Here is a 24,520-nt window from a genome sequence, read left to right on the forward strand (position 1 = left end):
TTAGGAAAAAACATTCCTTCTTAATCTCACAAATGGTCATAACATCGTAGGCAATAACCTTTCTTCTTCATCTCCCTTCTTAATCTTGTAAAGGTGTCACATTGACCCATGACTCATTATTTGCTTTGTATGCATAGATCTGGATTGTGTAGATTATTAGTAATCCATCATTTGACTATAACCATTTTGTCTCAAAAACATAGAAAACTGCGCTTTGATCTCTAACGGGCAGAACAGTCCTCAGAGATTTCTGTTAAACTGTCTCTCGGGTTAGCATCCTCGGGCTGGCTGAAATAAAAATTTCCCTTTCTTTCTTACATTGACCATTGATTAATTTTTTCATAGACCCTTCTAAATCTTTCTGCATAGGTGTTTTTAGAACACAATTGTAATCATATACCATATTAAAATTGACATTCTACTTTTTTCACTTGTGACATCATAGGAGAGGAAAAACAATCTTCCACCTGCTACTTTTCCAGCTTCCGTGGCTGAGACCCTCCCTGTAAACAAAGATTAATAAGAGAAAAACAGATGTTTCATAACATGTTTACTTCATGGATACACCAGAGAAACCCAGGAAAACTGGGTAAAACTCCCCCAGATGGCTGAAGCTTACAATCTTAAATACCATCTTCATCTAAAGGCACAAGAAAGCTGTTTTGAGGTGGGGAGGCAGTTATGGGAGGTAATCAGAGGAAGCACAGAGAAGGGTAACTGATGATGTAGATTTAAGTCACTGCTAAGTTTCTTGTGATTTAGCTATCCTTCTCTTTCTGGTACAGAGAGGGGAGCACCCTTACGTCTGGAGCTTTCCTTTTTTTCTTTTTCTTTTTTTTTTTTTGCGTTTTAGGCCTGCACCTGTAGCATATGGAAGTTCCCAGGTGAGACGTCGGGTCGGAGCTGCAGCTGCTGGCCTACATCACCGCCACAGCAACGCAATATCTGAGCTGCATCTGTGACCTACACCACAGCTCACCGCAACACCAGATCCTCGACCAACGGATCAAGGTTAGGGATGGAACACATATCCTCATGGATAGTAATTGGATTTATTTCCTCTGCACCACAACAGGAACTCCTGGAGATTTCCTTTATGAATATGCACGTCCCTTACAAAAGGGTGACTTCTGCTTGGTTGTCAGAGCTTCTCCTGTGCCTACTATTTCTTAAAAATAATCAGCTCAAAATAATCCTTGTGCTCAAGAGGCATATTTTGGGTATGGTGCAGTTGGCTACCTTTCAATGTCATAGCATTTTCTAGCTTTATAATCCATAATTCTTTGTTGAGAGTTTTTAAATTGCTGACTTAATTTTATTATTGGAAATTGTTCTGTTCATATTTCCTATTTCTTCCTGGTTCAGTTTGGGGAGAGTGCACCTTTCTAAGATTTTGTCCAGTTCTTCTAGATTATCCATTTTATTGTCTTACAGTTGTTCGTAGTAGTCTCTTTCGCTCCTTCGTATTTCTAGGGGGTCAGCTGTAACTTTCACTTTTTCATTTCTGGTTTTATTGATTTGAGCCCTCTCCCATTTTTTTTTTTTTTTCTGGGTGAGTTTGGCTAATGGTTTATCAAGTTAGTTTATCTTTTCAAAGACCCAGCGTTTAATTTCATTGATCCTTTCTACTGTTTTTTAGTCTCTATTTATTTCTGCTTTGATCTTTATGATTTCTTGCCTTCTACCAACTTTGGGTTTTGTTCATCCTCCTCTCTCTAGTTTATAATCCAGAATTCCTAATATTCTGGGGTGGTTGTGGGGTAAGAGCACTGAACTCTAACGACTGGACTTCAAGAGCCATCAGGCCTGTCGTAGGTTCCCAGTTCTTGTCCTTCTGGAGAAAAAAAATTGGCAAAGAGAGTGATAGTAGTAAGGCAAAATGTTTATTAAGAGAGAAGGTACGTACAGAGAAAGCACAGGTGGTTGGGAACGGGGGCAGAGAGAGATAGATAGAAAGAGAGAAAGAGAAAGTGCCACATAGTTTGAAGGTAGTTTAAATCACTATATGGGGAGCAGTCTTTCTGGGCTTCCTCTGGCCAATCATCTCGCTTTGTTTGGCCTTGAGTCCATATTTGGTCTGGGCCAGGGCCCTCCCCTGTGTGCGTGAGCATCTTTTAGCCAGGGTGGATTCTAGCGCCCTGCTTTCTGGAAAGTTGACACAATGTACTATGGTCTGGGGCCCCCACCCTCCTCTGATGCCTGAGAAACCTTTCTACATAGTTTCGGAGGTCTCCTTGACTTCAAGAATGAGGATTATGTGGTCTCTTTATCTTTTATCCAAGCAGGACGAAGCTCCTCCTTGCTCTTGCCATCATCTTTCTCTTGAAGTATCTGTTCACAGGGGACAGATTCCAGTTGCTCAGCCTGGGAAACCTCTATCTCTTGCCTCACTAATGTCTGCATTCACATGACCTTTTCTTGTGGCCAGATTCTTAGGTAGTTTCTAGAACTTCACTATCACACATGGCAAAGTAACACATATTTTTGTATGTACTTGTCATAGTTCCCTTTTCAGGTGAGGTAATTCTCATCCCATCTTGCTCAAGAAGCATTGTGTTCTTGTGTGTAAGTTCCTTTTTTAATGGCTGCTTCTGCAGCATGTGGAAGTTCCCAGGCTAGGGGTCAAATCGAAGCTGTAGCCACTGGCCTACACCACAGCCAGAACAACACGGAATCTGAGCCTCATTTGCTACCTACACCATAGCTTACAGCAACACTGGATCCTTAACCCACTGGGAAAGGCCAGAAATCGAACACGAATGTTCGTTACTGCTGAGCCATGACCAGAACTCCTGTTTTTAAGTTCTTCTAACCCTTGGTAGGGAGAAACATGATCCTCCTCTGTTCCTGCCCCTCCATGCTGTAAGCCAGTGTTTGAGTCAAATTTCTAGGTCCAAGATGGAGCTGCTTCTGCGCAGGGTGTCATGTCAGCAAACTGAAACTCAGTTAACTTCTGTCTCTACAAATGCTCTGCTTGGTCAGAAATGCAGTAATCCAGTCATTCAATTCCTAAAGGCCAAGCCAATTCTGGTCCTTCTCACCCCAAACAAGTCTAACTATGTGGCTCCAGCCAATCAGATAGGTTCCGTTTTTATCTTGTTCTTTATTATATAAAAAGCTTCCTCTCTCCTGTCCACTTTGCAGTTCTCCAAATGGAGACTTTTTCACTTCATTAAATTTTGTTTTTATCACATAAACAATTTAATTATTTTTTCCACACTTTTTTTTTTTTTTTTTTGGTCTTTTAAGTCCGTACCAGTGACATAGGGAGGTTCCCAGGCTAGGGGTCCAAAAGCAGCTGTAGCCACCGGCCTACACCAGAGCCACAGCAACGAGGAATCTGAGCCACTTCTGTGACCTATACCACAGCTCATGGCAACGCCAGATCCTTAACCCACTGAGTGAGCCAAGGATCGAACCCATGTCCTCATGGATGCTAGTCTGCTTTGTTAACCACTGAGCCACAACGGAAACTCCAACAGTTTAATTATTTTTAACACCAGTGAAGGGGGCCAGGATATGCCACCCCAAAATGTACCACTTTGGCAGGTAGATTATTTTGAAGTGAAGGCACCCAAGACCTAGCTGACTCAGAAAAGGCTTTTTACCTCCCCCTAAACTGCCTAAAAGAATTTAGAAATGGGGCCTGTACCAGAAAGAGAGCTAATACCAGAGACAATTTTTTATCTGAAAGACTTACGGATATGGCAGGGCAAATATCTGTTCTTCTTGTCTTTCTGTGAGTTGTCTTCCATCCTTTGAAGTCCCAAACCCCCATTTCTTCCATTAGCTCAGGCTGGTCTATAAACCTCAATTGCCTGACTGCCTTTGAGTCTTGTACTTGTAGAGGTCTCTTTTGTGTATAAAATTTGTTTTTCTCCTGTTATTCTCTTCCATCAATCTAATTATAATTCCAGCCAAAGAACCTAGACACCTCTCTTTTGAGGGCTGTGTCTCCATTTTAATGCTTCTGCATCTTATCCTGAGTTGCCTTTGGGTCACTAATGATTTTTAATGTACTATCTTCTTCCCTAAGCATCACGTACTGTATGTGAATCTCCTATTAATAGGCTAAGCACTTATGCTTGTTTCATATAATCCTGATATTACAAGTCCTATAAGGGTTTTAGTGATAAGAAAATAGAGGCTGATGGGACTGAAGTCTTTGGTGAGGGTCACTCTGCCAGGTAGGGCTCTATACCCATAGCCCAAAGTTATGCCCTTTCTGCTATTTATCGTTGGGAAGAGGAGAATCCACCCCTCTCAAGCTTTGAGCCCATCTTCCTCATCCTCTGCAGGGCTAATGAGTGGTGGAATGGGCACTGCTTTTGTTCTAGCCTTGGATGCATACTGAAGTGTGGAGGATCTTCAGGCAAGTGTCCTTGTTCTTCTTGGCCTTGATTTCAACATCCATAAGCTGGGCCTATATACCCCAGACCAGCTTGCCGCCTAGGACCCATATGAGGACCTATGGAAGAAAAGTTAACATGAAAACAACTGGACTCTAGCTCGGGGTTGGGGGAGTGGAGATGTATGGCAAGGAAAGGAAGACTCACCTGTGGTTGGGAAGTTTAGGCAGGTGCAAAATGCTACTGGCAGCTCAATGACACATTTTCTCCAGTGAAGTCAGGCAAACACCTGTGCCCCCACCCAGAGAGGCTGTGATCTCAGTTTAGGGGACATTGTAAATTAGTATTTTTTCCCAATTAGCATAGTGGGGGACTCACACTTTGTCTAAGGACCCACCTGGCTTTGGGCCACAGGAGACAGAACTGTGAGGCTCAGAAAACAAAGTATCAAAATTTTGACTCAAGACAGGATTGGTATTAACTAATTTTTCCTTTTCCCCCAGTATCCAATTTGACTTGGCAAGGCACCTCTTTATGTAAAATTTGGGTATTTTGTTCCTCACGGTCATAGGGCTGAAAGCAGTTCTCCGCAAGGTGTGCCACTCTGCAGATTATTTTGAGCTGAAGTGGAGACTGAGGGTAATCATTGGTTAGATCCATTAAACTTGGAACCTGCCTTCACCAATCAAACTTGTTTCAATTGTTTTTACAAAAACTTTCATGTCCTCCAAGCATCATGTATCCTCAACCCAAAAATGTTTGCTTCAGGAACTTGGAGTCAGCTGTGTTCCACTGAAGCTTGAGCCAGCTATGATTAGTTAGACCACTACCCTCCCACTGGTGTGGGTGTATCATTTTGGTCACCTTTTGACTTTGGAGGACCCCAAAATCCACCCTCAGAACATGTTAATTGCTGCCGCCATTTTTTGAATATATGTCCCACGAAGAAGCCTGTAGCTTGGTCTTATGCAGAATGATGATGATCTCATCTTTTTCTTGTTTCCAATCTTCAGATCACTCTGCTTTCTTATCCCATAAATATTCTGAGCCCCCTGGAAGTGAATTTGACATTTGTTTTCCCATCTCCTCCTTTGGCTGCCTCGTGGAAAAAAACCTTTTCCTCTGCTTCAAACCTCAGCATCTCAAGAACAACCTTTGAACTTTCCCCTTCGTGGCTAAAAGAATTGAAGATAGGAGGCCTACTCAGGAAGAAGCTATCACCATAGATAGCTATCTAAATTATTAATAGTGGTAGACAGGAAGAACCTAGCAAAGCCCAACTGATCAAAGTCCTCTCTGTGCCCCGTTACCTTTGGATGGCCTGGCAAACATTTGTGTACCAAACATTAGCTCTATCTTCCTGTGAGTTGCCTTACTTCCCCTTGCAGCCTCAGCCTCCCACATCCTTAGTCTTGCCTCACCTTCTCTTGCTGTCTTTGGAATTCTTCAGACGTATGGGGATTCCTCCTGTGCATGTAATAAATTTGCTTTTCTCTGTGCATGTAATAAATTTGCTTTTCTCCTGTTAATCTGCCTAATGTCATTTTATCTTCCTTCCTTCCTTCACTCTCTCTCTCTCTGTCTCTCTCTCTCTCTCTCTCTCTTTCTTTCTTTCTTTCTTTCTTTCTTGGGCCACACCTGTGGCATATGGAGGTTACCAGGCTAGGGGTTGGATCAGAGCTACAGCTGCTGGCCTACACCACAGCCACAGCAATGCAGGATCTGAGCCGTGTCTGCGACCTACACCACAGCTCAAGGCAACACCAGATCCTTAACCCACTGAGCGAGGCTAGGGATCAAACTTCCATCCTCATGGATCCTAGTCAGGTTCATTAACTGCTAAGCCATGAAGGGACCTCCTCTTTCTCTCTTTCTCTCTTTCTCTCTTTCTTTCTTTCTCTCTCTCTTTCTCTCTTTCTTTCTTTCTTTCTTTCTTTCTTTCTTTCTTTCTTTCTTTCTTTCTTTCTTTCTTTCTTTTCTTTCTTTCTCCTTCCTTCCTTCCTTCCTACCTTCCTTCCTTCCTTTCTTTCTCTCTTTCTCTCTCCCTCTCTCCCCCCCCCCCCGCCTCTCCCTCTCTCTCTCTCTCCCTTCTTCCCTTTTTCCTTCCTTCCTTTGTCCACACCTGCAGCACAAGGAAGTTTCCAGGGCTAGGGGTCAAATCTGAGCTGCAGCTGCCAGCCTACACCACAGCCACAGCAATGCCATATCTGAGTCGCATCTGTAACCTAGGCCATAGCTTGTGGCAACACTGGATCCTTAACCCACTGATGGAGGCCAGGGAGCAAACCCACATCCCCATAGATATTTGCTGAGTTCTTAACATGCTGAGCCGCAGTGGGAACTCCTGCTTTATGTCATTTTAGTTGCTAGCCAAAAGAACTAAGAGGAGAAAGGGAGGAATTTCCCTTTTCCCACAATGGAGTTTTGCATTAATTTTGATTTTTCTACATATTGCATGAAAATATTATTTACCTTAATAACTGAGGTTTTTGGTGTCCCCTTATATTTTGTGCTAAGGTGAGTGCCTCACTGGCTTCACTCTTGGCCCTGAAGATGTAGTGGAGTGTCACAGCTAAGGCGGCACCAGTGAGGGTCACACACATTCTCAGTTGATATGGGACAAGTTGAAAGCCCTAGCTCCCTCTTCCGGCTCCACATCGGATCGCTCTCCCCTTCAAGTGCTGCAATAGCCACACTCCACCCCACCCCCCACTTTTTGGGAAGAATTTGCGGAAAAAAAAAAAACAACTTTTCCTCAAGACATATTGATTTTATTTCAAAAGATGCTTTATTTTTTCACTTAGAAAATTATAGTAATAAATACTAGCATTTACAATATTTATCATACAAATGGCACTTCATCTGAAGTGATGCTTCAGAAGGGACACGCCTGTGAAAGGGAGCAGAATATGCCATCTCAAAAATGTCTCTTTGGCATAAGGATTATTTTGTGCTGATTATATTTTAAGAAACCGGAGACATAGGAAAAGCTCTGCAAAGCAGTAGAAGTTACCTTTCTGTGAGAAACATGAACAGGCGTAAGTGAAATCTCCCTCTCTGTACCAGGAAGAGGAGAGTGGCTAAATGTCCAAAAACTCTTAGCAATGGAGAAGGCGGTGATTTAAAACTGCGTAACGACCATGTGGTACAGTGCTTTGCCTGATAACCTCCCATAACTGCCCCCATCTTCTTCTTTTGTTTTTAGCTGGAGATGGTGACGGAAGGGGCCGTTTCATGGAGGTTTATTCCATTTTCCTGGGTATCGCACATGTGTACAGGAGGTGTGTTTGTTTTTAAACTTCCATTTGTTTTTCTTTTGTTAATCTTTTTACTACAGGGGTTCTCAGCCAAGAACCTAGAAGGACAGAGGAAATTGTCTTTTTCACCCCTTCATCTGCACAGCTCCACAGGTGGGGCCGATGGGCCAGGGGGCCCCTCTTTCAGGTTCCTCAGAGCTAGAGGACTGCCTCCTACTTTCTACTTTCATTTCCCTTCAAATCAGCCTCAGAGTGTGCTCTTGGTCCGCTCAGCCTTAGTTTTTTCTTGAAGGCTTATTATCTCATACATTGGCCATCTTATATTTGAAGGTTTGTTGCTGTTTTTTTTTCTTCCCCCCAGATGTTCCCTCCACCCCTCTCTTTGGTGGCTTGAAACAATAAGTTATCTTTTTTCTCATTCTTCTGCGGATTGCCGAGGTGGTTCTTCTGAGTCTTATGGGGTTGGCTGAGGTGCTGAGAATGCTGGAATGTACAAAACGTCCTTCCTCTCGTGGCTGAGTTGGTAGCTAGAAGTTCTTTATCTCCCTGGTGGGCCTTTCCAGACACAGCAGCTGTTTTCTCCTTTCACAAATCTTAACGCACATTTCTTCACCTTTTTTGGCCTCATAATTCATATATTTGGACCCACAAAATGACAGCTGCCCCAGTGGCCCAGCCCACATCACAAATCTAAACCCAAATCAGGAAACATCTGTCCAGGAACCTGACATACACCAATCACAATCCTCCCTCGCAGCTTTAGCCAGCTTACCTTACCCTAGAAACTACAGCCTGCTACCCGGATAAGGAAGTTACCAGCCTCCTAGCTAATCATGTCCTCTTCCAAAGTTGCCTCTTCTAAAGCTCCATAGAACTCACTCTTGCCCCAAATGCCTCAGGAAGACAGTTTGTGAGGCCCTGTACTCCCTTAATCCATGATTTTTTGCCCTTGAATAAAGAAGACAATTCACACCCCCAGCCCTGGGACCTCAGATCCCTTCCAAACATTTCCATTCAAGATGTGTCCAGGAACACATCTTAAGCAATCCTCTCCATACACGTGTTTTTCATTCCTTTAAAAAGGTGGGCTCTAAGGGGTCAGGGATCATGTCTGTCTTATTTGCTAGACTGACCTAGCAGAGGTTCTCAATAAATATTGGTTGAATGAATTAAATAGCTTTAAAGGTTTGCAAGTGACCACCCCCTTGGGTCCAAGTCTCCTATAAATAGATTCACAATGGGTCTTCAGGTGCACTTCTTCCATTGAGATGGGTTCCTGCTCAGGCCAAAGGCCTGGGCTTCTCCTTTCCACCAAAAAAACTGTCCTTGCCTTTGGGCCAGGCCTACTTCTGAACTTCCAGCCAGCCAAACCGAGTCTTCTCTCTGGCCTCTCTGGCCTTGTGCACATAGACTCCCAAGTCCTGTGGATCCACACTTGACGCTCTGGGTATCTGGAATCTGTGGTCAGGCCCATGGAAGAAGTTCTCGGGAGTTCCCGTCATGGCGCAGTGGTTAACGAATCCGACTAGGAACCATGAGGTTGTGGGTTCGGTCCCTGCCCTTGCTCAGTGGGTTAATGATCCGGCGTTGTCGTGAGCTGTGGTGTAGGTTGCAGACACGGCTCGGATCCTATGTTGCTGTGGCTCTGGCGTAGGCCGGTGGCTACAGCTCTGATTCGATCCCTAGCCTGGGAACCTCCATATGCCGTGGGAGCGGCCCAAGAAATGGCAAAAAGACAAAAAAAAAAAAAAAAAAAAAAAAAAAAGAAGAAGTTCACGGAGGGCCAATTTCAGATGTATAGAGAGCATGTCTGACCCAAATCAGGGTAAGCTCAGCACTATACAAGGCACATAGTTGATGAGTCAGTAAATAAATCCATTTATGACCACTGTCTTCTACTTCTACTGGGAACATTGGCCACTCTGAAGTTCTTGCCATCTTGGCCACCAAACCCTTGGCATATTCCTCATCTCCAAACTCTGGAATGGCAGCAGTCATTCTTATGTGTGAACCTTCATTTACATCTCAACAGAGATGTTTCTAAGCTCCTTGCTTAAAGTTGGCTGATAAATTCATAATCACATTTCTGTTCTGGAGCTGAGATTTCTCAGAAGAGGGTTGGATTAGGGACCCTTAACTCTGAAGGGGAATAGATTATAGTTTATTCTAGAAGGAAGTCATTGTTCTTCATTTTTCCTTGATGTTTCTGGTCAAATCAGTGAATTCTTTTGACCATTTTCTCTGGAGTGAGTCACCAGGGAGCACACAGCTGTTTAGATGATATTTTCATAGGTAAATGGCCCTGGTGTGTCTGGCAACTCGGGCAGTGAGTGGGGTTTCTCCACCTGTTAGGGAGACAGTAGGATGCAGTGCTCTGGAGAGAGCAGGGCTCTGGATTCCTCCAGGAAACCCCACTATCCCAGATACTCTTCATTGCCAAGGGTACCCAACCCAAACCTCCCACTGTGCTTGCTCCTCTTGCTCAATCATTTCGACTTTAGAGAAACTATTCCTTAAGGCTAACCGCAATTACCTTGTTGAATGCTTAATGAACCTAACTTTTCCTTCTAATAATCTATCCAAACCAGTCTTTCTTATTATTAAGCAAACTATTTTATCCATCTCCTTTTTCTGATCTGGTTGGGAGAGGAAACAGGAAGACATCTCTGTTTCTGCCAAGAGTAATCCGTGAAGGAATAAGTTTTAGAATCTTACTATGAGAAGTTCCCTTCTTGGCAGAGATAGTTAAGGATCCCAGCATTGCCGCAGCTGCATGGGGGTGGGTTTGATCCCTGGCCTGGGAACTTCTGCATGCCGGTAGGCATGGCAAAAAAAAATTGAAAAAATAAAAGCTTACTACATTAGTAGTTTGACTGAAGAAAGATGCAAACCAGATATTACATAGCTAGAGCATGGAAGAGAAGAGGAATGTTCTCCTGCCTCCAATTTACTGGTGGCTCAAAAGCTGGCGTTTCCTTCCCAGCCATCCTTCCCTTCCCAGACACAGCCTAAGTGATGGACCTTTCCCCATACCCTCAGTCAGGACCCCATGGAGTTTCCCTTACCTGGAACCTCTCTCCTACTCTATTTGTTTCCCATTACCTCCATTCAACTCCTAAAACACAACTCTCTTCTATTCTTCACATACTTGTGTAACCTTAAGCAAAGGGAATTGGATGTACTGGTCTACCTTTTAGTACCAGAGAATATGAGATCCCCGGGGTCCATGAAATTCTAAGTGGCACTTAAACCAGGAGAAAGAATGAGGCAACAAAGATGAAGCTCAGCCCTAAGGCTTCTTACCTTTGGAGGTATTTGCACGGTGGAATAAAGTGTGTTAAGCGAATTTTCCTCTGGAATGGTGTTCTATTAAAAAACAGAAAACAAACAAAATAAATCATCACTTACCCTCCTAGGTCACATAGACAAGGCCAAAGAGGCCTCCAGAATCCAGAGAAGGGAAAGCAGAGGTGGGAGGAAATGGTGAGAGGGAACAGAGGGTTCTGAAGCAGGAATGGGTTATAGGAAATGCTCTTATAATTATTAATAACTGCTATTATAATTATTAATAACTTTTTTCAAGAAGCAATTGCATACTTTTTAAACTGTGTTGGCTTTACATGACTTAGTACATATATAGGATATGTAAGTTCCATGAGTTATGAGGCTCCTAAGGTGATTAAAGGATAATTGGAAGTTAATATTGCTAATGTTAGAAATAAACTTTTCTGTCAGTCAAAGGGTTGGTGGATCAAATCAGAAAGAATGACTAAAGGGATAAAGCAATGACAGCAACACAAAAGCTCCGTCCAGGCTGGAGAAAAATGTCCTGGGTCAGTAAAGTTTATTCCTGAACATCCGGGACAATCCTGTGGTTTCCAGGGAGTGAGTCTTGAGCAGGAGGAAGGAGGATGGTGACAAAGTAATCAATTTTGCCAGAAGCTGGCCTGAGTGGAGCACAGAGAGGTCTCCCCTGTGTGGAAAGAAGGAGCTCTCAGGACACAAATAACTTTGAAGAAGAAACGTACTGTCTCCTCCTATAAAAGTTATAGATAAGTGTAAGAAGATGCATCCTGATCAAGATATATGGAAGTCTAGAGAAAAACTAAGATTTTTTTTAGACTCTAAAGTGCTTTTATTTCTTCATTAAATGGGCCAGTGTGAAAAACGGCACTATAAACTATTAATAATAATAATAATAATAAACCATATCATATATAAAAAAGAGGGCAACTATGATTCCTAAGGAGCAAATCTAACCTGAGCTACAATTATTGTTCCCAAGTTGGGGGTGGAGAGGATACTTTTGAAGCTGTCTATCTAGTTCTTGTCTCTAAATTCTCTCTCTTTTTTTTTTCTTTAAGTTTTGATTTTATTGTCATAAAAACACAACATATCTACCTTCTTAATTTTTTTTTGTAGACAATAGTGTCTTTAATTACAGAGACCATATGGTAGAACAGATCTCAGATTCTTCTCATCTTGCATAATTGAGAACTTATACCCATTGATTACCAATTCCTCATTTCCTGCTCCTTCCACCTCCTGGAAACCAGCATTCTACTCTCTGATTCCATGAGCTTGACTAGTTTAGATACTTCATATGAGCACAAACATGCAGTATTTGTTATTTGAATTTCTTTAAACCTTAGTCTTAGGATTTTCAAAGAGTTTTCTTTGAGTTAATCTTGTGTTCATACACTTCAGCTCAGTGACCCACACTTGGGAAGCCTTGAGTGTGGGCCCAGAACCACTGCAGACCCTCTGAGCTCCTTCTTAAAGATTCCTTGAGTTGTCTCAGAGGAAATGGCATCCTAAGGTCAGTCTTCTGACATCATAAATCAAACATGTCAAAGTTCCACTTCTCTACCCTATGCAAAAGGAATCATGCCTGTTGAGTGGCCATGGTAAACTGTGGAGGGGAAGGATTGATTCCATAAGTCACAGGGTGAGCCTTATTGGCTGGATTAGAATGAGGTGCTCCGGAGACCACCAACCCTTGCCTAAGAGAGAATCCATAATGACTTGGTGGAGACCCAGGTTCACTGGGTTCAGAGGGTTATACTTTCTTATTTCCCATGTTGTCCAAATCCATGGAAAAATCTCAAGTAAAACAAAGAGGGCCTCAGAGAGGAGAATAAGGCCCCAGGAAAGATGGGAAAAGACTCACTTTAAGGTGAGGGATCGTGTCATATTCCAGGGTCTCTCCAGAAGGGGGGCTGCAGCTAAGAATTTCCGGATGAGTGCCCACTCCCCCTTTCTCTTCGATGGATGCTGAAACCAAGTTGGGAGAGAATCAGAACTGGCCTTACCTTCCAATCACCACCCCCACTGGCCCACCATTCCATCTGGATGACCCATTTAGTGGGGAGTAAAGAAAAGTCCCTGGAGTTGATCCAATGGAGAGAACTAGGGAGGTTTGGGGGCTCTGATGAGGATGAGTGCTAGTCTATGAGACCTTAGAGTTGGAAGCAATCACTTCCCAGTCACAGAAGCAGAGTCAGCAGTGTGGGCCCTATGTCAGTAGGTGGGCTACACCAGTAATTCTGTCTGGGGGAAGAAGGGGGGCAGGTACTGGAGAGGGAACTGGGACCTTGGTCATAGGAGAGAAGTTAAGGGCTCAAGTATTCTTTCCACTCCAGAGCTAAGGTGTGCAGACGGATGGTGCTGTCCTTAAGACAGAGACTACGGCTTTTTCATTTCTGTATCCTTAGTGCCTAGCACCAAGCTCGGCACACAGTCCAACATATGCTGTCTGAATGAATGAGGGAGAAAATGCATGAATGAGGGTGAAGGCAAAAATAGTAAACACTCTACCTTTTCTTCTTTCTCGTCGTATGATCAAAATAATTAGCATCAGTGCAAGGAAACAGAGCAGTATGAACGACAACAGGATGCTGAAGATTCCAGAGGTAGCCAGGCCGCCAGTAGTACCTTTAAAGAGAGAATGGGTGGAGGCACAGGGCAGGGAGAAGAGTCAGTTAGGGAAAATGCTCCAACTTTTGGAGCAACTGCAACCTTCCTCCCACCCCGGTAACTCCTCAGGGCAGGGTGGTGGTGGGGTATCCCATTTTCACAAAGGGATTGTTCCCATGGGGAGCAGGAGCTGAAGAAGATATTAGTCCTGAGGCCAGGGTCTCCTGGAAAGAGAGGAGTGACAGTCACCTTTACAGAGCTTCCAGGCAAAGATGGGGTTTGAGGAGTTGCTGCTGATGGGGTTCCTGGCCAGGCAGATGAAGGTCATGTCCCTTTTCTCCCGCCTCAAGGATATGGGGAGGATGGAGCCACCATAGGACTCATTGTTTGCCTGCCCCAGGGATATCCAGCTGTAAGTTACATCCTCTTCTCCCTCCTCCGTGGAGCACGTCAGATTGGTTACACAAGTGCCATTGTTATTGTTCTGCAGACCTACAGTGACTTTGGGCTTTGACAGGTACTCTGTAAAAGAGAAATAGACAAGCAAGGTTGGAAACTATGTCCATAGTCCTCCTTTTTCTTTTCTTTTCTTCATTTTTTTTCCTAGCCTCGCTCACAGAACGTGGGATTTCTGAGGCCAGGGATCAAAGCCGTGCCACAGAAACAACCTGAGCCACAGAAGTGACAATGCCAGATCCTTAAGCCACTGAGCTGCCAGGGAACTCTAAGTCCTCTTTTTCTTAGTTATTCTTGTCAACCTTGGACCAGAATCTCCTTGGTATGCTGCAGAGTGGAGAGGAAGCAGCAATTCAGAGCAGAATTCTCGTTCTTACCCTGGACTCAATTTACGCTCTAAGAGGGAACAGTATTGGAGCAACACTTCTGGTCCCTCTCTCTACCTTGTGCTCACTCCTCTCTTTCAGAGGATGAGCATTTGGTTCATTGTTGAGATAGTGAGAGTCTGGCATGCCTCATCTACACATCTATATTTCTCTATTTACATGTTTGAGCTGTTAAGATGATGTTTAAATGTGGTTTGCCCTTTTCTCCCCTCCCCATGGCTAGTTTGCCTACATAATGCATCTCTTCCATTCTTTTCAGCTATGTCTATGAGGAGGACACACCTGCAGGACACACCTGGCCTGAAGGTACATGGCCCATCTCCTGGTGACCCTAGTATTGCAGCTTGGTGAATAAGGCAGCTATTCTTGTAGCTGGTTGAGTAATTGTTTCACAAAGTTCATTTTCCCTGAATAGGCTCCTCCAAAGTCTAGACTTGGGACAAGTATTTCTCTTATCTGTTTTACTGGAAAAAAATCAAGCTGATATTTCTATATTCCTTCTGATCTTTGTGTATATTGGTTAGACTCTTCAGGGGAAGAGGTGTGATTGATATTTATACTTGATAATCTTTCTAAGATAGTATTACTTTCCTCCCCATTACAGATATTGAAACTAAGTTTCAAAGAGATGAAGCAACTTAGCCAAGACCATGCAACTAAAAGTAATAAGAAATAAGCCAACATTTGATGTGTGATGGCCGCTTCCTATGGCCCATCTACTGCACCACACTCCTGACAATCTCTGGGTAAAAACGGACCTCAAGGGTCAGTTACATCTGCTTCATCTGTGCAGGCGTTCCCTCTTCCCCATTCCTGCCAAGGGTTTATCCAGCCTTTGTTTGAATTGCTCTGGTATTGGGGACATCACCACTTTATGAAGGCAGACATCCACTTCTGGAACTGATTCTGCTCACCATAGACACGCAGCTCATACTCCTGGCTGAGGGGATTCTGGAGGGTTGAGCTGTATATCTCTACACGGTAGGCACCAGAGTCATTCTTCTTCAGTTTGCTGAGCTTCAGGGAATAGCTTTCATTTGGGAAGTCCACCCTTTCCTTGTTACGCTGTTGGGTCACTATGATAAGGGCTTTTTTGTCTGCCATTTTTGGCTGTATGGTGACAAAAGTGGTTGTGTTGAAGACCCAGATAATGCTGTCAATCATATTTGCTGAGAGATTCAGAGGGAAAGTCACAGACCCCCCAACAGCGCCAACTAGCTTCTTCAGGACTCCACAGGCAGCTGGCCCTGCAGAAACAGAAAATCATAAATAAACCCGAGTCCTTACCCTGACCACTAATTACTCACTTCTTCTGTGTTCTAGAAATGTCCCAAGAATCCCTCTCTGTCCAACAAGCCCTGAAAAACCCTTGACCTCATTCACACAAAGGTATTGAGGTCAGAACTCTCTGCCTGAAAGCAGGGGACTGTGGGTGAACCCACCCTGTTCCCAGAGCCCTCTGGCTTAAAAGACCAAGCTCTGAGGTAGACCATGAGGCCCACTCCATCTTTGACAAGTTCCTGTGGGGGGACAAGTGGGGAGGTTACTGTTCAAACTCCACTTAGGACTCCTACCTTGCTCTTGGGAGAGCTGATTTTGCTGCAGATGAAGAAGGTAGCCAGTCTGTCTGACCTGGGGCAGAGGTTCTAGCTCAAACCAGGACACTGGGAGGCAAACTATCAGTTCTTAAAGGTAGAGGTAGCTTAGGAGTTTGAAACTGTCCTGTATAGCACAGGGAACTCTACTCAGTATTCTGTGGTAACCTATATGGGAAAAGAATCTAAAAAAGAATGGATATATGTATATGTATAACTGAATCACTTTGCTGTACAGCAGAAATTAATACAACACTAGAAACTATACTTCAATAAAACTCAAAAAAACCATACTTCAACTATACTTCAATAAAACTTAAAAAAAAGAAGTTTGAGGATGGATTTATCTTCCAATTTTATGATATATTAGAGTGGATTCAAGATCATCCTCAAATGAGGTTCTCATTCACTCAAATTCCAATATCCTTCTTTGAGTGGAAAAGAAGAGGGTGAGAGATTGGGAGGTCTGGAACTCACCCACGCTACTAACTCATGATACTTACCTTGAACTATTAGGAATTGCAGTAAGGCTTTACTGCCTCTTGCCACCACCCCACCCCCCCAGCAAAATTTTGTTTCACTTCAATTTTAATTCATCTCTAAAAAGTATGACTTGCAAACAACCATTACTGTGAAAAACAGTTTAGACCGGCTACTGAAAAAACTTCCAGAAATGGTCAACTGAGCATTTCCAGTGAACAGGTGTGGGGAATATCACCTTCTACCCATTAAGATCTGAGGGATGGACTCTAGGGTTAGCACAGACCTGTCAGGGAATTTAGATAGGGACTAGCAGTTTGAAAGCACCTACTCTGATCTCATGAAATCCTTAAATCAATGCTTAGAGGAAGAATATTTCTATATCCTTTTTTTATGGATCAGGAACCTGAGACACTCTGAGATTAAATGACTTAGTGAAACTATGTGGGAAGAGGCAAAGCCTACATCAGTATCCACAGGTTCAAGGCCTTATATAGTGTAATTTTACAAGTGAGGAAATTGAATAGAGACTGAAGAAGTTATTCAAGGCTCAGAAATAGTGGCAAAACTAGAACCAGAATGCAAGTCTTCTCCTTAAATATATTCTCCACAAAAGTAAAAACCCAAAGTTATTTTCCCTTCTACCTCTTAACAGAATACTTGAAGCTAAAATTTCAGGAACAAAGAAAATCTGGGGAAAAAAAAAAAACTAACAAAGAAGGCAAGCTATAGGCTCCTGACAGTCATAATCAGAATGAAGTTACTGCAGGGCTGTTATGGCTTTTGTGGGCTGTATGTACTTTTGCCTTAGCTATTTGTTCCTCCATAGAAAAATTAAAATTTAGGAGTTCCCATTGTGGCTCAGCAGGTTAGGAACCCGACTAGTATCCATGAAGATGCAGGTTTGATCCTTGACCTCGCTCAGTGGGTTAAGGATCCAACGTTGCCTCAAGCTGTGGTGTAGGTCGCAAATGCGGCTCAGATCTGGCATTGCTGTGGTGGAGGCGAATGGCTTAGATTTGACTCCTAGCCTGGGGACTTCCATGTGCTGCAGGGGCGGCCCTAAAAAGACCAAAAAAAAAAAAAATTAAAATTTATATTTTGGGACTGTGTTGGTATAAATATGAATGTACTACAAGTTGGATTCATTATTACATATTTATTATTGTTGTTATATTTATTTTTCCTCTGATTAAAAAAAACTAAAATTAAAACTATCATGAGTCCCAGGCACTGAGCCTAACTGGGCTTGTGTGATTGATGAAGCATTCAGGCTCTATTTCATTTCACAACTTGATCTCTTATCGTGATATTTTCTGCCACCCCAGCACTGATGTAACTCATGCCTCTTCTAGCAAATGACAAATTACTGTAACTGGCCTGGCCAGATATCTAAAATCTTAATTCCTACTAAAACTCAACTACCCTGGAAAAAGTTCCCAAATAATTATACTTGATATTTTTAAGGGATTATTCTCTGTCAAACATTTCCTGTAAAGATTATTCTTGACCCTTAAAGCAATCCTGAAAATTGGGAACTTTGGTCCTTACTCAGGGATCTGCAAACTTTGGTCCTTACTCAGGGATCTGCAAACTTATAGCCCATGGGACAAACCTGGTCTGCTCCATTTTCATGTTATGCTGTTATGTTATTTTACTTACATGTACCACATCTACTTTATTCATTCGTTTGTGGGTAGACATTTAGGTTGTTTCCTTGTCCTATTTGCCTGCTTCATTTTTGAAAATAAAACTTTATTGCAGCAAGTCGTGTTCTTTACATATTTTCTATGGCTGCTTTTCCACTATAAAGCCTGAGTTGAGTAGTTGTGACAGAGATCATACTGCCTGTAAAGCTTGAAATATTTACTATTTGGGTCTTTACAGCAAAAGTTTGTTAACTCCTGATTTGATGGAAAAAAAAAAAAAAACAGATTCAAAAAATCCCAAGTAACTTGTCCAATGGCACAAAGCTAGCAGGTGATAACATGAGGATTCCGACTCTGGAGCCTGGGGTAAATATCTTTTTGGAGCTGATTCCTATTTTCAGACATTTCTCCCCTATAATTTATCAGTCAGTGCATATACACTTTGGATCACTCAAGCCTTTATCCAATCAACCTGTTAAGTAAGCTGATTTTTCAAAAAGCTACCCTCCCTGCTTCTCTAATACTAAGGCAGGATGTTTTTTTGTTGCTCTCTTTGATCATCTCATGGGCTGTCAAAATAGTCCCTTTAAGTGTTACGGAAAAAATCAATTTTTGTTTTGAATTATTGATTGATCAGTTAATACATTCCCTCTTTCACTTTAGCAAGGTGGAAAGGGTGAATATTTTGCAGTCAAATAAACTGGGTGTCACTTGCTCCTAAGTGCATGCAATTCTTGGATTTAGGGCAATGTTGAGTAATTCATTTTCACACGAGGTTAAGTTGTGGAGGTGATAAAATTGCAAGGATGTGGCTTTAGTGTTTTGTATGTGTGTGTGCACTTAAGCCATAAGTAAATATTTTTTTTCGCATTTTTACATATGTGGTGCAATGTTCTCAGGTAAATTTTAAGAAATGTGAATTGCATGGAGATATAAGAAAACGTCTCCAAATTCACCATTTCTTGTTAGAATGAAATTAGACAATACAGTGCAAATGGCCAACATGAACCTAAATGGAGAATATTGTTCTATCTTAAATGTATCCTCAAGGTAATGAGAAGGGTCATGAAAGAAGAAAGTACTCCAGGCCATTCCCTAAATGTGTGCTCAGAGGAGAGAGGGCTGGGTTAGTGAGTCCTAACCAGTCTTGTTTCCTCGTCCTAGTTGACGGTGAAAGGGGATCCAGAAACATCACACTTCTTTTCTTAGCTGCTAAGACTGAACTGAACTTCCCTTCTCTGGTGGCTTCTCCATTGGCAATATGCAACCCTATAAAATTTTTATCATATCTAGGTAGGTCATGGTCTACTAATTCAGTTATTCCTTTCTTTAACAAGAATGTGTTTAGGTCCATGTTTGTCCCAGGCATTGTTTAGGAGCTGAAGCTATAGCTGGGGAGCAAGATAGTCATAATCCTTATACGCATGGAGTTGAGAGAGAGTCATTAAATAAGTAACAACACCTATTGTGAAAGGGGAAGTTACAGGTACTTAGGGAACATACTATGGGGGAGGTTATACAATCTGTGTGATCAGAAGACTCTAGAGAATGAGTGGTACTAAAACCTATCTACAAGGCCTGGGAGGATTGGGTCCCATGAGATTCCTCTACAAACCTACATTACCCCCCACCCCAACCCTCCCACCTGGATCAACCCTCCTTTGCATCCACTTCATATCTTTCTTATTTTGTAGCAGCCAAGTGGTTTAGGTACCACTAACAGGCACCCAGCTCAACTGGTAGCCTTCCTCTGGCATATTAATTAGTTCAGGGGTATCACACATCCTGGGTTGATCTACCTGAGAAAAGCCCCAGCTTTAGCTCTGTGGCCAGGATGACGACAGGATGCTGTGGGAAGATATGAAGGCTAGGACCACTCACTTGCTACCACAAGACTGGCAGCTGGGCCTCTTCCTTTAGCTGATCTCCAGTTTAGGTTCTGCCTCACAATTGTTGGTGCTTTATCCTTCTCTCTGTCCATCTAAAGTCTTATTTAAAGCCTAGTTCAAAGCCCTTCCCTGAGGAAGTCTTCAACACTTTCTCATACCTACCACTTGAAATTCCACCATGAATGACATTGCTTTTTCCACTTTAAATTCTCCAAGAGGAGATATTCCTTTGGGTGGTGACTGGACATACCATTTTGCTATGAGTTAGCAGATGACTGATCTATGGGCATTCAGTTCCAGATCACCTGGTGATGGGGTATGGGGTCTCACTCAGTGAAGGGTGGAGAGGGCCTCTCCTCCCAGTCAGCCTGGAATAGTGAAAAAGGGTTCAAGCTCTGGCCTAACTGGGGGTCGGGGGACCTGGGTTTCATCTGGTTCCTCTGTAAAAATAACTCCAGCGACAAACATTTGGTATCATTCTATACTTCACAAACTAGTTTAATGGGTGTTGCCTTTCTTGACCCTCCAAGCAACTCTATATGATAGAGGTTAAGCTGCACTTTATAGATGGGTCCCCAGGGCTCCAGGATGCTGAGTGACTTTCTAAGACCCCAAACTAGAAAAGGGCAAGAGGGACATTAGAAGCTAGTTAGTTTCTCTGTCTGCTCCAGAGACCTGTATTCTTGCCACAGCTGCATCCCACCACCACTTTGAGTTTTGGTGTTCTCACCCTCATAGGAGAAAAATAACAACCATTATCACCAAGATTTGGGGAAGAATGAAGCGTAAATACAGATCTGAAAGCATTTTGAAAAGTGCAGGGCAGAGTCTGAAGCATAGTAGGAGCCAGGAGGGAAGGACAGGCTGTAGTGTTAGAAGAGCCAGGCCTTGAGAAAGCTTCCCATTTTGGGGGGTCTCATTTCTGGAAGAATGGCTAAAAGTGAGATTTCTCAAAACCTTGGATGGCCTCTCAGCAAGGTAAGCTTCTTAGATGGTGGTCTGGACCCTAATGCCTATATACTGGTCCCTGGTTAAATCCCAGCACAAAAGAATGTCCAATCTCCATGCAGGGGAATATCTCTTTCAGCAAGCATTCCCACAAATCTGCCTTTGGAGGTGAAGGGAGCTGGGGCAGGAGACCCTTTGCTTTCTGCCCTGGCCAAGTCGCAGATATTTTCTGCACCAGGAGAATCAGCCCTAAGATGCCCTTCATAACAAGAGGGGGCAACAGCTCCTCCCTTTTGCTACCTGTATTTCCTTTGGCTTGTCACCTCCTCCCTTAACCAGTTACCCCAAGGCTCAGGATGGGAGGAAGGGACATCATCAGTAAAGCCATGCCTGAGTGTTTCTCCCAGCACTCGGGGCCTCCATCAGAATGCACCAGCTGTCATGGAAACCAAATACCAGAGCATCTCAAAGCTGGGAGGAATTTTAGGGACTACTTAGTCCAATCCCTTTTTATAGGTGAGCGGTCTGAGGCTCTGAGGGTTATACTGATGTCCCCCAAGGCATAGAAAAGCCAGGATTAGGAACAAGGGCCCCTAAGGCAGGATTTCCCAAGCTGTGTCACCTGCTAACCTTGAGGTCTGTGGCAGTGCCTCGCTGTATTTCTTGGAATCTTAGAGGGAGGTGCATCGAGTGGGTGGAGGCTATGAAACTCTCCCCCCATCAGGGAGGCTTTGATTCTATGCTTTAGATTTGTTTACTTGTTTGTTTCTGGGTAAGATTTCTTTTTCTAAATGGAAACCACTGCTTTAAAAAGAAGAAAAAATAATAATGATTTTGGAAACTATTGGTCTTTACCCAATTTCCCCTTAACTAATAATCTTGGAAAAAGCATTTAAAATCAGTGCCATGTAAGATGTACACAAAACAGAGGCTGGCAAACCTCCCAATTCACCAGCCACCTTTGCCAATACTCTAGCTTTAACCTGTGACATTCACATTCAAGTTCCCTACTGCCCTGCCCTTCACTCATCTCCCACTCCCTCCTTCTTGTCTGTTCTGGTCCTTTGCAACACCTTCCCAATATCTCCTCACCCACTTTTCCTGTTGCTTTTTATCTGTTGTCTCCTCAACACTACTGTATCATATAATCATTTTAAAATTATGCTCATTTTCCAGGTGAGAATGCTTGAGGCTGTAAGAGCTGCTCCTTGGCTCCTCTGATCTTGGCCTGGGTGGTTCTCAGTAGGTGTGTCCACATTTTAGAAGCAGAGTTACCTGTTTTTCCTTGGTATTTCCTTGGCCTCATGTACCTGGAGAGGGAAGGAATCCCTGGGGAAGATTCAGCTCAAATACACATTTATTGAGCAATTTTCCTGATGGTATGACATTAGGCAGTTTGCTTAGTGTGATGAAATGAGCACTAGCTTTGGAAACTGAGTCTCTGCTCTACCTCTTAATAGCCACATAAGAGTTCCCATCATGGCTCAGTGGAAACCATCTGACTAGCAACCATGAGGATGCAGGTTCCATCACAGGCCTTTCTCAAAGGGTTAGGGATCTGGTGTTGCCGTGAGCTGTGGTGTAGGTTGCAGACACGGCTCGGATCCCACATTGCTGTGGTTGTGGCATGGGCTGGCAGCTACAGCTCTGATTTGACCCTTAGCCTGGGAACCTCCATATTCCAAGGGAGCAGCCCTAAAAAGACACACACACATACACACACACACACACAGCTATATAATCTCATGTAAGACACCTGACCTCTCAGAATCTATAATAATATCTTAGAGACTTCACCTTTGGTGTAATGAGAGCTTATATAAATGGTGATTATTTTTATTATGTTATATATATATATATATATATTTTTTTTTTTTGGTCTTTTTGCCTTTTCTTGAGCCACTCCCGTGGCATATGGAGGTTCCCAGGCTAGGGGTCTAATCAGAGCCACAGCAACGTGGGATCTGAGCCGCGTCTGCAACCTACACCACAGCTCATGGCAATGCCAGATCCTTAACCCACTGAGCAAGGCCAGGGATCGAACCCCCAACCTCATGGTTTCTAGTTGGATTCGTTAACCACTGTGCCATGACGGGAACTCCTGTTGTTTTGTATTTTATATCTCATTTAAAACATCACAATAATTCTGCAAGTTTGGCTTCATTTTCTCTCATATACTTGTAAAGACTGAGGTTCAGAGGCTGAGAACCTTACCCACAATAATATAGCTACTAAGTTAAACCCAGGAGCCCTTGTCCAGGGTCACCACTGCTTCCGAGGTCTCGCCCACTGGAGGCTCTTGGACAATCTCAGACTCCTTTCAACCAAGGGAGGCCAACCGCATAGGCTGCCACAGCCTCCTAGAGCAGGGCACACATTTGCACCCTGCTGCCTGGATCAGGTTTCAGGCGGGCATGTGGATTTAAAAGTCCTGCCTTGTCCTCCCCCACCTCACGGTCCCCAAGTTCCACAACTGATCATCATTTCCGTTCAGGGATTAGTTTTTACGACAAAGGTCTATTCTAAGCCATCTGCTTAGAACCAGGTGTTTTCTAAAAATGCAAACTTCCAACGAACTCAGGGAGGGTGAGAGACAGTGCTGAACACTTTGTGAGGCCAGGTGTGGGGGAGGACAGCATTGGGTTGTGGACTTGGGCAGGTCTCCATAGGCAGCCCTGGGGAACACATGAATGAACCTCCACCAAGTGCTCAGAGGGAGACCTCAAGGTGGTCCCCCATGACTTTGATGACCAGAGAGATATTCCTAACTTAGGCGGTTCCTGGTCCTTTCTGAAAGCCCCAACCATAGTGAAATCTTCAAAGACTAGAATATCTGTGACAGGTGCAGAACGTCCTCAGTCCTTCATGGCATTAAACCCAAAGTGCCTATGAGTCGGTTTTCTAAGTAGAGACTGATCGGATTGCTTGGGTAAAGAGAGAAAATTCAAAGGTTTTCTGTCCTCAATTTGATTGTGATGCCTAATCACTCAAAAATATTTTTCTAAATATATTTATGTAACTACAAAACATATTTATCAATGTTATAAATATAGTTAAATTCAAATATTTTAATACATAGTTCTAAATAAGTAAATATACACCTGTACCATCTCATTTTGCTTTTAAAATTACTCTAAAAATGAGGGAGGGCTGTGGTCCGAAGAAGATGACATTTTTCATCTAATTCATGGCAGAATCTGGATTAGAGCAGAGGCTTCCTGATACCCAACACCACTTCTTTCAGCCCTTGCTGCCCTGAGGACGGTCAGAAGGGCAGTCAGTCCCCAAAGTAATTCCTTCTCCTCTCCCTCCAGTCTTCTTGCCTTCTGTGATTCAGAGACCACAGGACATAAAATAAATGTTAGAAGAGGGAGCAGAGCCCAGAGTAGACACAGGAGCCTGGAGCTCTACCTTAGAATGGGATAGGCAATAAAGAAAACAGGAGGATTTGGCTGGACTCACCTGTGAGCTGGCAGAGAAGAAATAAGATGAAGCATGCTGGGGAAGCCAGCATATTGCTCTCTGGAGGTCAGGCACTAAAAGAAACTCACTTCCCTCACGCTATATCTCTTCCCCCGAGGGGGGAGAAGTCACG

The 24,520-nt window shown here is 43.3% G+C and overlaps 1 protein-coding gene across 2 annotated transcripts; it reads right to left on the reverse strand.

The window, feature by feature from the left end:
- Window positions 852–24,520, reverse strand: LOC100154053 (SLAM family member 7). Of its 2 annotated transcripts, none has more exons than XM_021089565.1 (7): window positions 24,388–24,520; window positions 15,279–15,611; window positions 13,772–14,044; window positions 13,424–13,540; window positions 12,777–12,880; window positions 10,910–10,972; window positions 852–4,468 (listed from the first exon to the last, which is right to left on the reverse strand). In XM_021089565.1, exons 1-7 carry the CDS (start codon window positions 24,437–24,439, stop codon window positions 4,424–4,426), a joined length of 987 nt encoding a protein of 328 aa, XP_020945224.1. In that variant the 5' UTR covers window positions 24,440–24,520; the 3' UTR covers window positions 852–4,423. The 2 variants fall into 2 exon arrangements, with proteins under 2 accessions (XP_020945224.1, XP_005663244.1); XM_005663187.3 differs by lacking the exon at window positions 852–4,468 and adding an exon at window positions 7,104–9,951.

This window comes from Sus scrofa, chromosome 4, assembly GCF_000003025.6.
Source record: "Sus scrofa isolate TJ Tabasco breed Duroc chromosome 4, Sscrofa11.1, whole genome shotgun sequence".
NCBI classification, from domain to species: Eukaryota; Metazoa; Chordata; class Mammalia; order Artiodactyla; family Suidae; genus Sus; species Sus scrofa.

Bases quoted from the DNA above. Each gene is read 5' to 3' on its own strand.
- LOC100154053 (XM_005663187.3), bottom strand. From the start codon at position 24,439: ATGCTGGCTTCCCCAGCATGCTTCATCTTATTTCTTCTCTGCCAGCTC. The intron at 13,541-13,771 runs GTGACTGTCACT...CTCTCTTTAAAG, and splicing joins TGCCTGGAAGCTCTGTAAAG to GTACTACTGGCGGCCTGGCT. The intron at 10,973-12,776 runs GTGAGTCTTTTC...GTTTTTTAATAG, and splicing joins ACACGATCCCTCACCTTAAA to AACACCATTCCAGAGGAAAA.